The sequence below is a fragment of the Tympanuchus pallidicinctus genome, unplaced genomic scaffold (assembly GCF_026119805.1).
Source record: "Tympanuchus pallidicinctus isolate F22 unplaced genomic scaffold, pur_lepc_1.0 scaffold10, whole genome shotgun sequence".
Classification (NCBI taxonomy): domain Eukaryota; kingdom Metazoa; phylum Chordata; class Aves; order Galliformes; family Phasianidae; genus Tympanuchus; species Tympanuchus pallidicinctus.
This window is the reverse complement of record NW_026294619.1, coordinates 1,591,898-1,606,395: the sequence shown is the minus strand read 5'-3', so window position 1 is coordinate 1,606,395 and position 14,498 is coordinate 1,591,898. Positions and strand designations below refer to the sequence as shown.

At 45.7% G+C, this 14,498-nt stretch overlaps 1 protein-coding gene across 1 annotated transcript in view; it reads left to right on the top strand.

The window, feature by feature from the left end:
* Positions 1-11,593, top strand: part of CFAP91 (cilia and flagella associated protein 91) — a 31,993-nt gene extending 20,400 nt beyond the window's left edge. The window contains exons 12-16 of the mRNA XM_052666338.1: positions 618-764; positions 3,714-3,935; positions 5,246-5,394; positions 6,579-6,670; positions 9,631-11,593. Of these exons, the coding sequence (XP_052522298.1) occupies positions 618-764; positions 3,714-3,935; positions 5,246-5,394; positions 6,579-6,670; positions 9,631-9,932 (912 nt within the window). The 3' untranslated portion in view covers positions 9,933-11,593. The remainder of the gene's footprint in view (positions 1-617; positions 765-3,713; positions 3,936-5,245; positions 5,395-6,578; positions 6,671-9,630) is intronic.
* Positions 11,594-14,498: the final 2,905 nt, after the last annotated feature.

The window sequence follows — 14,498 nt, the reverse complement described above, 5'->3', positions numbered from 1 at the left end:
GAGGTGTTTGCAATCTTTCTTCCTCAGAACTAATCTAGGGTAATGAGGATTATGCAGCATATCCTCCTGTATGGCCTCTGAAGTCCTTCAAGTCTTCGCTCTCCATCCCAAATTTTTTACAGGAACATTTAGGTTCCTACCAGTTTGTGTCTCCCTGCCATGCATTCAGCTGTTTAATTAGATGCTTCATAACAGAATTACTCAAATGGCAAATTCTAGACTAGATCTGGATTATGAGTACATTTTGCCTTGATTATGCCAAGATCCCATGCACACAAGAACAGCACAAAGCTGTGCCAAGTGAGTTTCATACTGGATGTCTGCAAAAATTTCTGTACCTTGAGGGTGGACAAACGCTAGAACAGACTTCTAAGAGAGAGAGCTGGTGACCCATGCCTGTCAGTGTTTAAGACACTTGGATAAATGCCCTCAGTAATATGCTTTAACTTTTGGTTAGCCTTGCAATGATCAGCTGCTTGGACTCACTGATCTTTGTAGGTCCCTTCCAACTAAACTATTCTGTCCTATTCATGGAGAAAAAGTGTGCGCTTTGTTAGCAGAACACGTTGAATATATTCTCTGTTTAACATGCTTGTTTATCTAACTTTATCTAAAAGATGTTTGAAGAGAAGGAGAAGAGGCTGGAACTGATCCAAGAGCTGCGCACCACTCATGCACTTCAAGAGAATGGACAACTGCTTCTGAAAGTACAGGAGAAAATGACCCGGGCCTTACAGCAGCAGCATGACTTGAAAATGCACAAGGTATACCTATAAAGATGGAGAGGTTGACTAACCACGCTCCTCTAGCAGGGCACTGTGCTTGCAGCAGCATCAGCACTCTCACTTATTTGTTTTCTATTATCCACAGCACAGATAGAAGCCCAAATAACTCAAATCTGTGGGGCTTTTAATGAGATTTTTGAGATTCCCCAGAGCCTGCACAGTATCAAGAGCAGTCTGAGGCACCCTGACCACAGCTGCAACCCAAGCTGTTACTCGCTTATTTATAATCCCGTGGCTCTGAACAAACTGCACCTTCAGACGAACCTCATTTTACCCACATTTCTGTCTCTTTGACTGGTGCTGTGACCTGGCATCACAATGTCTGCTAGTCACTTGCACCTATCAGATGCCCTTTATTGAATGCATGTTTATACTGCATCATTTTCCAATTCCTTTTCTAGCTTGGCACTCCCTTAGTCTCCTCTTCAGGCACGAAGTATCAGTGGATTTATTTTGTAAATCTTGGAGGGATTGAGACTTCTAGGAATTTAGCAGTGATGTCGTATTGCTGTTGCCACTGGTCCAGAGAAGAGAGAAATTCTAGGCCTCATTCCCTACCAAGAATCTAGAGAGTGCTGGGGACACAAATTCTCATCCTATTTCCTCGCAGGGCCATGGCCTTCCAGAGCACAGTTAATCGAATGGCAGTCTCAGACTGGAGAGATGATAAAGAAATTCTGTCCATCTCAGATACTGAGTCACTCCCACAATCCTGCAGGTGTTTGTGCATAGTTTTTACCACTCTCCTCGTGTTTCACTGACAGACTGTGAGACAATACTATGGTTTGCATATTGTGCTAACAGCATCCACTAGCCACTGGTGTGACAGAGATGAAGTCAAGTTACTGCATCTTGCTAGGTGGGCAGCAGCAAAATCTCCCCTCAGATCCCAACGAAAAATAAATCAGGTGTGCGTGTTTTGCTGTTTATGATTTTTAGATGCTCCCCAACATACAGAGAGCCTGAATATAAATCATAGAATCCAGGATTCATCTAATGAGAAATTAATAAAAAACGGAGCTTTTTGCTCTGTCCCTGGAGGCCTGAGTAAGAGTGAAGGAGAAAGCTGTTCAGATATAATGACGTTCAGAAAAGAGAGAGCAAATGTAAAAGATGCTGACCTCTGATCTCAAAATTTCCTTTTGGGAGAGCCACTATCCCCCTCTGCTGGCACTCCTCTGCACTTGCTTTTTTTTCTTTTTTTTTGTTTCCCCTCTTTTAACTAAGTCTCGGAAGGCACACAGTCCAAGGCTCAACTCTTTAAATATTTAGAACTTTAAAACTCTGGAATGCATGTGCAATAGTTGTGTAAGTGTATGCCTATTTTGGAAAGCCACTGATGATTCATAGTCCTGTAGTTCTAGCTGGTCACAATTTTTTCAGATTTTTAACTTCCCTGGTATAGAAAAAGGCATTTTTTTAAGAAATGTTGAGACTGAAATTCCAGATAAAATTGTCAAAGATGAAAATTTCGAACTTGAGGAACAGCAAAATCCTAAGACAGGTTTGTTCCTGTGTTGCTCTCCCCCATGTCATGTAGGTTTTGAACACAGCACCTTGAGCAATAAAAAGAAAGAAGCTTGTTAGCTCCTTGATATTCATCCCTGAAGAATGGTGAGTTACTGTATTGCTGTAAACACCATCCTGAACACCTATGGGCTGAGCATTGTCACTTCTAGGTGCATGCAGCACTGACAATCCCACTTTCTTTTAAAAACCGCATGAGCAAACGGCATAGCAGTATAAGAAAGATGATTTATTTCTACTTGTCTGGCATATTTCACCTCCAGTATGCTTTGAGTTCTACATTCAAGTCTTTTCTGCTATTGCCTGTTTATTCCAACAGAGACACAACATGCCAGCCAGCTCCAGACATTGTTTCCTGCCTAAGACTGTCCACAGTCCATGCTGGAGATAATGTACTTACCATACATCTTGTCACTTTCTGAGATACAGTCATACATACCAGGTCCATAAAACAAGTCACAAGCAGCACTGTGATGCCAAACACCTGAACTCGGGTCTCAGCTCTGTCACAGACTTTCTGATTTTCCATTGCCTGGATTTTGAGTTTTCTTGAGCACTTGTGCAAACTGAGTATAATCACTATTGATTTGAACTTGATAGACTCTAGTACTTAACTTGTACAGCTTTAGGGAATAACTCAGTACCTAAACCTCTTGATTTCTGTATCACCTCTGCACTTTGCTCACATTGTGAATGTCCAACCCAAAAGGAAAGATTTCTCTGAGACAGCCTTGAACTGCAACAGACATGATGAGTCCTCAAAATAGCATAGAAATGTGGCTGTACTCAAAATTGTACAGCTTCCTAAGCTTTGACTCAAGCTCCCTGTTTGTAAGAATTGAGGCTTTACTTTCCAGATGTTAAAAGCTGTCTTTGCATCTTTTGATCCTATTTTTTCTAGCTGAGCTTAGCACAGAAAGATGAAGGATATGCAAAGCAACCATTTCATTGTCACTTTTTATTTTCATCTCCCTTTTCTCAGGCTGGGGAATTGGAGCAGTTTCCCAGTAGCAGAAAGAAGGCCCTAGTGACTGTTCTGATTATACTCATAGACAAAAAAACAGTTCAGAATAGCTGGAATACAGTGCATCTAGTGTTTTATTTCCTCCCACTCACCCAAGCGAGGAGACTGCTTGTCAGAGTGTAACAGGACCAGGACCATCCTCATGGTGGCTATTTTTACCATCTTTTTGCCTCTTTGTACCATCAGGGCCAGTTCCACATTACAGTATGTGCAATCCAGGTCTGTGCATGTGAAACAAGAATGCAGAACTCCCCACGGTCAATGTGAGGGGATGCTGTAGGGCTGTCTCACATGCCTGTGGTCGTCCTGAGACTCAGAGGGACATTCCTGAGGCTTGTAACACAATTCTTTGCATTTTTTTATTTTTTTTTTTAAAGCTGTCATCAATGGAAAGCCACTTGGCCTGGGAAGAAGGAAGGGCACTGGCAAACATGTTTGATTTCCTATCCAAAGAACTGCTGAGGCTGCAAGAAGAGCGGAGGATCCATGCTTTTGTCATGCTGGCTGAGAGGACCAGGCGGATGCGGGAAGCGGAGGAGAGTGGGCGCCGACAGGTGGAAGAGAGGCAGCGGCAGGAGGAAGATGAGATCTTCAGACAGGCAAGAGAAGGAGACTGGTGGAACTGTAGGCAGCTTGTGGGAAGGTCTAGGTGGAAGGGAAGCACTTCAGATTTCACCAAGGTGGTGATCAGGGGAAAGGCTTAGTGAAGAGAAGGTGATTGCATCCTATAAAGGTCATCTGCACACAGTTAAGGATGATCTGAGTGCAGACAGATCTGTTGAGCATTCAGTTACACATCTTGAGTAAGTTTCCAAAGTTCCACAAACACTTCTAGAAAACAGATGAACCTACACCATCTTTAGGATTAATGTTTTGTCAGAACCTGGTCTGTCCAGCAGAACTGCTATGGGCTCTCCCAGGAAAGATGCCTTTAAGCAAGATTTTCAAATGATTTTGTCCCCAAAAGTAGACTGTAATAACAAGGGGTACCATAAGACTGTTTTGAAACAATAATGAATAACGTAACTGTGAAGCCCAGAAAGTAGTCCTGAGATTATCCTATTCCATAACTAGAATGTAGTCCTGTTCCTGTTCCCTAGCTCCTGACTGCATGAAGCAGTTGAAACAAATGAGTGGGAGCCTAATTGTCTAAACCAATAATTTCCAAAATTGATGGGAGGAAATTAATACCAGGAGAGTCTGAAATTAGGATTGTTTTTCTTTTAATTTTAGCTTTTTCACTTTTCCAGTTCTCTAAGTGGCAAACAAGAAGGTCAAAATGCAATTAGTTTAAGCCCTTCAGACTAGCAGAGGGAAAAGCTCCATTTCTAGAATCTTTGCTCTACATCCATTGTAAGGAAACCAATAATTTTACCTTGTTATTCATGTATCTGCGTCTGGCTCAGTGGAAGCTTCTCCTCCAGGATTTGCTTGAATGAAAGCTGATTAAGTTACTGAAGCCAACGCTAGCATTTGTTATTTGGCAGCTGTTCAGGAGCCCATGAGAACTGAAGAGGCAACTGCTGTTGGATTCATAGTGAACCTGCTGCAGAAATGTATCTGGTGATAAGTTTTGCATCTATTTCTCCACTTAGAATCATAGAATCACCAAGGTTGGAAAAGACCTAAAAGATCATCCAGTCCAACCGTTCACCTATTCCCAATAGCTCCCACTAAATCATGTCCCTCAACACAACATCAACTTGTTTCCTTTTGTTCTCAGATGGAGTTATTGGAGAAGAATCTTTTACTCAAGTTATTCTTCCCAGAAAGGGCCTTTGAATCTAAACCTCCGGCTGGCCTGCCTGAAATTGAGAGTGGCTGGTGATTTTATTTCTCTGGAAATCTGGTTCCATTCTCTTAGCAAGGCAATGGGCAGTAAGAGCAACACCTTGGTATTCTGTTCCAGGTGGTGAAAATGCACCAGAGCACTGTTGACTCCTACTTGGAAGACATTATCTTAAGTAGCATGGAGAACACAGCTGAAGAGCAAGCAAGGGAAGAAGTTCAGAGAATGGCTGTAGAAATCAATGACATTGCTTATGAACTGGAAAGAAGGTGTGTTCCTAAAAAGCACATTGAGGTCACTTACAGCAGTTTAGAACCTGCCTAGCTGCCTGCATCTGGGGTTACATGTACAGTCTAAGAGAAAGGAAGGCTAGAGCAGTACTGTTCATGACCACCTCATTAGTGTGACTGCTGGATGGGAACCACACTGTTACTGTCTGGTGCACGCATATAAATTTGTCAGAGCTTTATTTTTATGCAGCATGTGCCAGGTTCCCTTTGGAAATCACTTGTGGGATCTGTGAATCACCCTTTTTAGACTTCTCCATGCCAATGTGATGCTGTGACTGAACTTTAAGAGAATCTGGGAACCGCCTAAAGCAATGCCCATTCATGCTGGTCTTTTCATTTATTTACAGTATTACAGAAAATCAGTTTGAAAGAGATGCTAAAGATACAGCTGTACAGAAATCTCTCCTTCTGAGGTAGCCGTTCTTTTAGAAAGTGCCAGTTTCCATGGGCTCGGTCATATTGATAGTGCTTTGTGTAGAGTAACTTGTTGAGAACGCCGTGGTCTTGTGTTGGGCTGGGGCATCGAGAATGAATACTTTTCAGGACCTGCCAAGGCTCTGATTCAGTTTCTGTGCCCTTTCTTTGGATCCGAGCCATAAAAATCCCAATGACACAGTGACTGCCCTATGGTACAGCAGCCGTCTGGTTTGTAACGAGATGAATACGAGCAGAATGTCAAAATCCTTGGGGAGAATGAAACGTAGATAATGCATGCAGCCCTTGGGCCAGTTGGGAGCCCGCTGAGCACTGGCATGGTAAAGAGCATGGGGACTGCTGCAAAGTCACAAAAGGGAAGAGTTCAGCAAACTCAGCAAAGGGCCAAAAACTAAATTGTGAAAGACTCAATTCCTTGGAGCTATGTTTGTGGGTTTGTCATCAATCAGGGCCGGGCTCCCAAATACCTCAGAGGATGAGGAGTCTCGGGTGGCCAGAAATGCTGCTTTTCCAATGCAGTGTTGAAGACACTGGCAGTGCAGAGGGCAGCAGTCACACTGTCACGGCACTGCATCATCAATTTTTTTGGATAAATAGACTGAGCTGATGATTACTGCCATGACTCACTTGAAAACAGTGATAATATTTACAAGGAAATTGTGTGCTTGCAGAGGTATTCTGGAAAGAAAAATGAAATACTAATATTACTTTCTGCATCTGTTCTGTAGTCGAACTCACCTACAGTCAGAAGAGATTGTAGCAGAGCTGGTTTATGCTTTCCTGATACCAGAGATTGAGAAAATGTCTATCAGAGAAAAAGGTGAGGAGCCAAGATTTATGCTGTTTTTGAACTGCTTCACCATCCTTACTCTTGCTCACCGAAAGGAAAAAATACAGTGCCAGGAGATGCCTCAGCTCTCTGAGATGCCTCTTCTGCACTGTGCAGGTCCCTTTTCACCAATTTCTCATGATCTTGATGGCCCGAATTGGATCTGATGCAATTTGCATCTGCAACATATAACTGTAGAAGTGGAAAAAAAGAAAAAACACTACATCCAGAAACGAACAGAAAAAATCTTTAGGCAGCATGGTTGTGAGTTGTGTGTTATGTGGCAATTTGTAAAATCTGGAAGTCTTTAACAAGCAGATTACTTAAACATGGGCCGTATCTGAAAGGAATATTATATCCTTTCTGATGGTTTTTATTCACAATCAGTTAAAAACCAAAGCCACCAATAAGGTTTTAAGGATGACTGTAGTGGCACCATGCTTTAAGGAGAGAATCTTGCTGTGCTAAAAGGCATTTCTGTATAGTCAAAATGGAAAAGTATATCTCAAAATACAGAGGAGAGGACACCAGAAACCCATGACCTCGATGGTCATGAATAAATGTTTTTAACTCAGTTTTCCACTGACTAGCATACTCAGAAGGTTGGTGACTGAACCAGTCATCCATATAAAGAAGATGTAACTTATGAAGAGCACTTGCATCACTGCTGAGTCTGAAGTGGTCCTTGCCTCATTACACTTCTCTGCCTTGAAAACAAAGGCGCTTTTACTTTATTCTGATTTTTTTTTTTAATGAAAACACAAACCTTTCAAATATGCTTCATGATCTTGGAATTGTGCAAACCTCTTTATTCCTGGTTTGTGTGTTTGTCACAACAGCATCTGTTCAGCAGCTGACAGTTCTGTGTGAGCTTAAATCAGCTCTCTTCTCCCTAGCCTTGCTTCTGCACTCCTTCCAAGGCAGGATGATGTAATTGTAGTCAATGAAGCCTGCAGCATAGGTAATAGTACACACAGATTAGCCGGTGTCAGAAAGGAGAACAGAAAGAGAAGACCTGAACATGGCTTAGGATTCTAGGTATACCAAGGTACCATCAATAAGGAAAATACAGACCTTAAAATACAGACCAGAAAATACAGTGCTTAAATGCAACAGTAGCTAATGGATGAAACATCTCAGAAGTGCTCCCACGAAGCAGACTTAAAAAAAATAATCATCAAAGGATCCACTGTCTCAGATACAGTCAAAGTGGCTGGAAGGAAGATCTAGACCCAGGAAAAAAGGGGGCTGGAAGAAGAGCTAGAGCAACAGGTGATAAAGTACAAGAGCTCCTTCAAACGTAGTTAGGCAAAGTTTGGCACAGTATTGTGACAGAAGCACTCACAAGAGATTCAATACCAAATGTGTGTCTTAATGAATAGGCTCTGCCATAGACCTCCTTCATAGTGAGACCTTCAGGGAAGCAGAAATTGGTGACTATTCCTTGTGAACCCAAAGGAAATATTACCAAAGAGCAATGTTAGCTCTCACGAGCACATTGGCATATTGCATTTCCGTGGAAGCTTTTAAAGCTTTTCCCATTGTGAGCCAGCTTATTCATTATGAAACTGTGTTTTATTGACCCAGCACATTCCTGAGCACGCACATTCCTTGAAGCTATCAGGAAGCAATCTGAGAGCACAGCTGCGTGGCCTGCAGAGGAGTGAGTCTATTTGTATCACAAAGATTTGAGGGCTTCCAAGTTCAGACTTTCCTTCAGCTTTCCCTTAAGCATCTCTATTTTGCCATTAAGTAGACTCCTCTCCTTGCTCCCTTTCTCTCCCGTTCCTATGCATAAAAGCAGGAATTATCCAGAGCTGGCTCATCCTGAGACACTTCTGCACATCACTTCTGAACAGTCCCTCACTGAAGGTCAATGTTCTCGTGTGAAAAAAATGCTTTTAAAAGGAGAAAACTCAGCCACCAGTTTTTAACCCTCCTTGTAGATAGAGGAAGGGACTGCAGTGACACCAGGAGAGTACTCCCAATATAGTACATGCAATTCGTGCACGTGCAACTGAAGCCAAACTGCCTTGGACAGTCAAAGCTCTCCTGGGAATTGAGAGCTGGCTGGTGAGGGTTTGCTTACCAAACCCAGGCTAGATCTGTTGTATTTGCTGTCAGCAAAATGGAGCTGGAATATGGATAAACATAAACAGGCTGGGTGAGTAATGCTGAGCAAGGAGGGCTGTCTGAACAGCAACAGACCAAAACAAGAAGTTTTGGGCTTCTGCAGGGAAGCAACATGATGGCAGCCACTTCTCACTGCTGGAACATTCCCTCGCCCTCCTACAAGCACACAGTATTTCATTCCCTGTGATTGTTTATCAGAGTCATAAGTCTAGAGACAGAAAGACAGAACAAAGAATAGCAGAGATGAATTGTCGGGTCAGTGATTTAGCTTGGGTAATTACTTCCCAAGAGGTGGGCTGGAAATCTGTACAAATGAGATTGCTCGAAATCCATGTAACTCAGTAAAGAACAATTCCACAGGAGCAAAAGGGAGATGATAGGATGGGTGGCTTAATGAATCTGCACTGTCTCCATGTCTTTCTTTGAACTCTTTCTCAGTGTAGGCATAATCATAAAATAAAGAGCAGGTTTCAGCTCTGCTCTTCTAGAAACCTGCTACAATTTACAGGCACTGAAGGAGAAGCTAATTTAAGGCCCACTAACCTGTGCAGTTGTGCCCTGAGCTGGAAAGGATGACACGGGCTGTGCTTTCCACTGGCAGGGGGAGCTCATCTTCCAAGTGAAGTGCACAGTTGGGTGCTGCTATTAGGTGGCAGTAGAACACTTTCACCAAAGTTGTTGGGGTGTGATGTTTTTCCTGCGATTGGCTTTTCCAGAGCTCCAGAAAGGCCAGGAGCTGCCCCTCCCACCTCCCCCACAGAGAGCCCTGTGCTGCATGTTCCCAAGGAAAAGCCTTTCTTACCTCTTTTCCTTTGCAGTGAGGCAATCCCAAAGGAAACACATCTATGCTGCTCATCAGATCATCCATGGGAGTGTGGAAGAGTTATTGGCTGATCCAGCATTACACCAGGAGATGCCTGCCAGCAAGATGAGGGGAGCTCCTCCTGTTGAGACAGCCAGCACTGCTTTGGGCAGGACCAACAGTGGACAGACTGTGGCTGATAGCTCTCACTCTGCCCCAATTGCACAGGATGTGTGTAAACCTCAGCGTGAAGAGAGCCCACAGGAGCCAGCAGTGAGCCCTGCTGATGGACCAGACAAAGATGGCATGGCCTCCTAGAGATATGAATACGGTGAGTTTCCCTTCCCCTCACTGATCTGAGCTCAGAGCATAGGGAAGGAGATAGAAGCACATTACATTTACTTTTTCCAAGGCGTCCAGAATGCAAAATTCATTATTTGACCCTTCAACTGCCCACCAGCTATGCTGTCTTGGAACCAAACAACAGTGTGACAGTCCCAGTCCAACCCCTCTACCCATCGACCACTGAACCTCATTAGCTAATTTTTCTCTTCTAATTATTAGAGAAGTTTGAGTGAGAGACCACTTTTGATATTCTTACTTGTATTCCTGGAGCAGGCCAACAGTGATGTGCTCCTGAGCTTTTGATGGTGCTTCCTTTTATCAGTAACACTGAATGACAAAACATTCCAGCAGTGGGATGTATCAAGGTGAGCCCCTGCACACAGCTTTTCTCAAGCACATCCCACTGCTTGCCTTAATGGAGTAAAGCAGAGAGCAAGTTGTATCAACAGCACCACTTATGGGCATTGTAGTTGAATGAAACCCCTCTTTGATGAGCTACTAATTGTGCCAGACCTTGCACCATCTTTTCATGTCATGCACTTAGGAAAGACACCCTTGGCCTCAGTGAGAGGCTTCTGCCAGCCAGGCAGCCTCTGTCACTAACAATCAGATCTGGACCTCTTTGTGCTTTTTCTCATCCTGATGGAGACCACTTCTGGGTAGTACCTTATTTCTTAGAACAGCATTAGTCGCTCTGCCCTTCATCTATGGGGGAAAAGCAGGAAGAATGCTGGCACATTCTGATGTGCAGGCAGGGGTTGCTCAGGCTCAGGATGCCAGCAGCCAGCGGGCCGTAGACACAGGCAGTGAGACACAGCATCTGAGCAGGAAGCTGTCAGCTCTCCAGCACTCACCTGTCAAAACTCTCTGGGTTCAGCGTCTCAGAGGTACGTTTATACCAATCCCAACATCAAACTCAAGCACAGCCATGACCAAACACCTCAAATGCTTGCTTACTCACCGTTCCTAGAGTTATAACTTACTCAGCAATGCCAGTGCGTATGATATCTGCGTACTTCCAGCACCTCTTTGGACCTGATTACCTGTGCTTTGTGTTGGGGAGCCACAGGCATGGTCCAGCTCCAGCTAATTGTGAGCATTGCTCCATTCCTTCAAAACCAGCAGTTGTTCAAAAATCCAGGCCCACCAGGGCATTTCTGGAAATATTTTGCATCACTTTTCCACTCAGTGGACTGAAGTGGGCGAGTGGCAGATAGAAGAGAGAGAGGAAAAAAAAAATGGAGTACTCCTGTAGTCCACTGAGCTGTAAATGAGGACTGGAGAGAGGAACACTGCTGCACCACAATGCCATTGCCAGGCTGTCAGCCCTGGACCAGGGGCACCAGACAAGAAGGGGGTGGGGGGGCTCTCAGCCTCTGTAATGCTGTGAAGTCTGGCAGGAGTCAGAGATGGGTGATGGGTTTTGGTGAGGATGCTGTGAGGATGAGTGTGGCAGGGTTTATGGACTGGGGAAAATTCCCATGGTGTTCCTCGCAAAGCACTGGAAACAAAGGTAACAAATGTAGAAACAGAAAGCAAAATCACAGAGTGTGGGAGGAGCGGGTTTGCAGGGCATTGGTTCCTTTGCCTCAGGCCACCTTGGACAAATTTAGCCTGGTTGAAAGAGGGGATAACATGAATCACAAGATCCAGTGTAATAAGAGTGACATGGAAAACTTGATGCAGCTCAACAGGAGAACAGGAAGAGCAAGCCAACGAAGCATTCATTGTATTTCTGAGATTGCACGTGGAAATAAACTTCCTCTGTGTGGCATGCTGTACAATTTGTCGTGGTTAAAAGACAAGAAGCATTCTAACAGGTGTGGGAATAGATGTAGGGAGCAGCATCCCTGCCTTCCCCAGGGATGCAGCCCAGCACGGCAGCCAGGAGCAGGGGATGAGTGCTGTGTGCAGGCTGAGCTAAACATGCCGTGGCTTTTGGTGTGATCTAAGGGACGCTGTCAGGGAAAAGCCCTCTTCTCCACATGATGTTGCATTGCATGGATACTGAATGCCAGGGCAAGGTTTCTGTGGGAAACTGCTCCAGAAACTGCTTTCAGTCATCACATGTGGGGTTACAGAATGTGCTTTGAGAAAGAAAATGAGCAGAGTGAGAGGGAATTGAGCTCATAAATCAGTAGCACAAGAATGCACCATTCCCTCCTGGCAGGAACCAGAACAGCCCTGGGGAGGAGCTGCATCTGAAACAAACACAGCAGATGCCTTCAGGGCTGCACCAGTACAGCACAGGCACCTGGATGATGGCACTTGCCCTGCACTGCCTCCAGAAGCTCCTGGGAGGAGCCTGGCAGCGACATACAGCTCTTCTGTGTCCCAATGGGGCCTGGAGGGACCACAGAACACAAGCTCCAGAGGGGCAGTGAGTGTGGCTGGAAATTGGTCCCTTTGGAGTGATAGAATGAAGGCAGATGGTCTCAGGTCTTCCCTGTGGCCTTGGCTCTCGCAGTGTGGGGTGAGAAGATCCTTTCTGCAGTTCCAACCAGCAGAAAGGCCTATCGATGGGATAACATGAAGGCAGCACACCTTTCCCCAGACGCTAACTGATAACAAACCCACAGTCTTCTGTCTCTCCTGCCTCCCTTAAAGAGCAGCACAGCCATCACACAGCAGCTGCACTCCTGCTCTCTGAGCGGCACTCTGTTCTGGTCTCACATGGGTACTTGGGCTCTGCCTGCTGCTTTGCTGGGCTCAGCTCAGCCCTCGCACAGCTGCAGGGTCATAAAACCACAAGCACAGTCCTCACACACTGAAGGCTTTGCAGGGCTCAGACGTGGCTGTTACTGACTCAGCCACCTCCTGGAAGTGCTCCTGCCACAACCTGGGAAAGAGAGGCTGCTCTGGCTCCTGCTCCAACAGCATAATTCCATCTCCCTTTCCTCCACCTCCTGCTGCCTGGTCCAGTCCACTCCTCTCAGCCCGTCTCCACATGCCAGAACCCCATCCTTTGTGTAGGGGCTCAGAGATCCCTTCCACCCTCCCCAGCAGCCCCCTCTGCACGGCCATCCTGGTACCCTCAGGTCAGTGCTGGACACAGGGCCGTCCATCCCCTTCCTTGGGGAGAGGCCAAGCAGTGTGCAGTGCTGCAAACTGTGCTGAGCAATGGCAGCTGTGCAGCACGGACCCGGTGCCGTTGCTCCTGGTGACAATGGTGGCAGTGAGCACGAGCAATGCCAGTGCTCTGAATACAGATGCAGCAACACGGAGCCATGTTCCTATGTAACTCCTAAACGACAAGCACCCGCCCTGCTGCCCTCCCATGCACCCACTCAGCAGCATCTGCTTGTTCACTGTTTCCCCTCTCCAGCATTTGAGAAGCAGCCGCTCCCATCAGCACTACGAAGCTGCATTTGCTTCTCTCTCCCTGAGCTGCTGCAGGACTGATCCTAAGAATGAAATCTTTTTTTCTTTTTTCTTCTTCCTCTCTATGAGTCAGCAATAGCCAGCATCTGTAGTCAAAGCCTTTTGCAAACACCGTGTTGATCCCACACCAACTGAACCCGCCAGCCCACATCATTCTCCCACCTGGCCAAATGCAAACCATTTCTCATCCCTGGAAAAGCCCCAGATCTGTCATTTCTTGCAGAGCCAGCTGCCATTGACAACCCAGCCTGATCCCAGGCCTCTTAGAAAGGGGAAAGGGCTCTGACATGCACAATCCAAACACTACCCAGCTGGGAGCCACTGCACGTCCCAGGATTGTGAACCGCAACGTCTTGAGGAACATTAATGGTACAGTTCAGGTCAGTACAGAAAACATCTTCAAATAATCTGTTATACTCCACTCTCGCCTGGCAAAGGGCCTGATTACGCAGCCAGGTTACTGAAAGGAGAGGGCAGGCACATTGCAAGTGAGGGAAGATGGGGTTTGTTCCCCTCTTTCCACATCCCAGGGAGCTGGCATTGGCTTGGAGAACATGAATGCATGTGAGTGTGCAGAATGGGATTGCCTCCTGCAGGTGAAAACCACAGTCAGCAGCTCTGGCACCACCTGTACTTACACCCGAGGTGGCTGTCGGTTGGATGGCACAGGCACACTGATGGAAAAGGCTGTTGTAATACACACAGCTCAGTGCTGCTTTGTGTTGTGTTGAGCACTGACAAGAATCTTAAGGTGTCATAATCAGCCAGTAGACTTGAGCACAGCTTACTGTTAAGTGAATGCCATCCAGAGAGATCCAGATGAGCAGTAGGCCCACGAGAAACTCATGAGGTTCAACAAAGCTAAGCGTGAAGTCTTGCACCTGGGCTGAGGAACACTAATCAGTACAGGCTGGGGGATGTAAGGATAGAACACAGCCCAGCCACAAAAGGAATTGGAGGTATTGGTGGATGGGGAGCTGGACACGAGCCACCAATGTGCCCTTGCAGCCCAGAAAGCCAACCGGATCCTGGGCTGCATCAAAAGAAGTGTGGCCAGCAGTTTGAGGGAGGTGATCCTGTCCCTCTACTTTGTGCTGGTGAGACCTCACCTGAAATACTGCGTCCAGATGTGGAGTCCTCAGGACAGGATGTGGACCT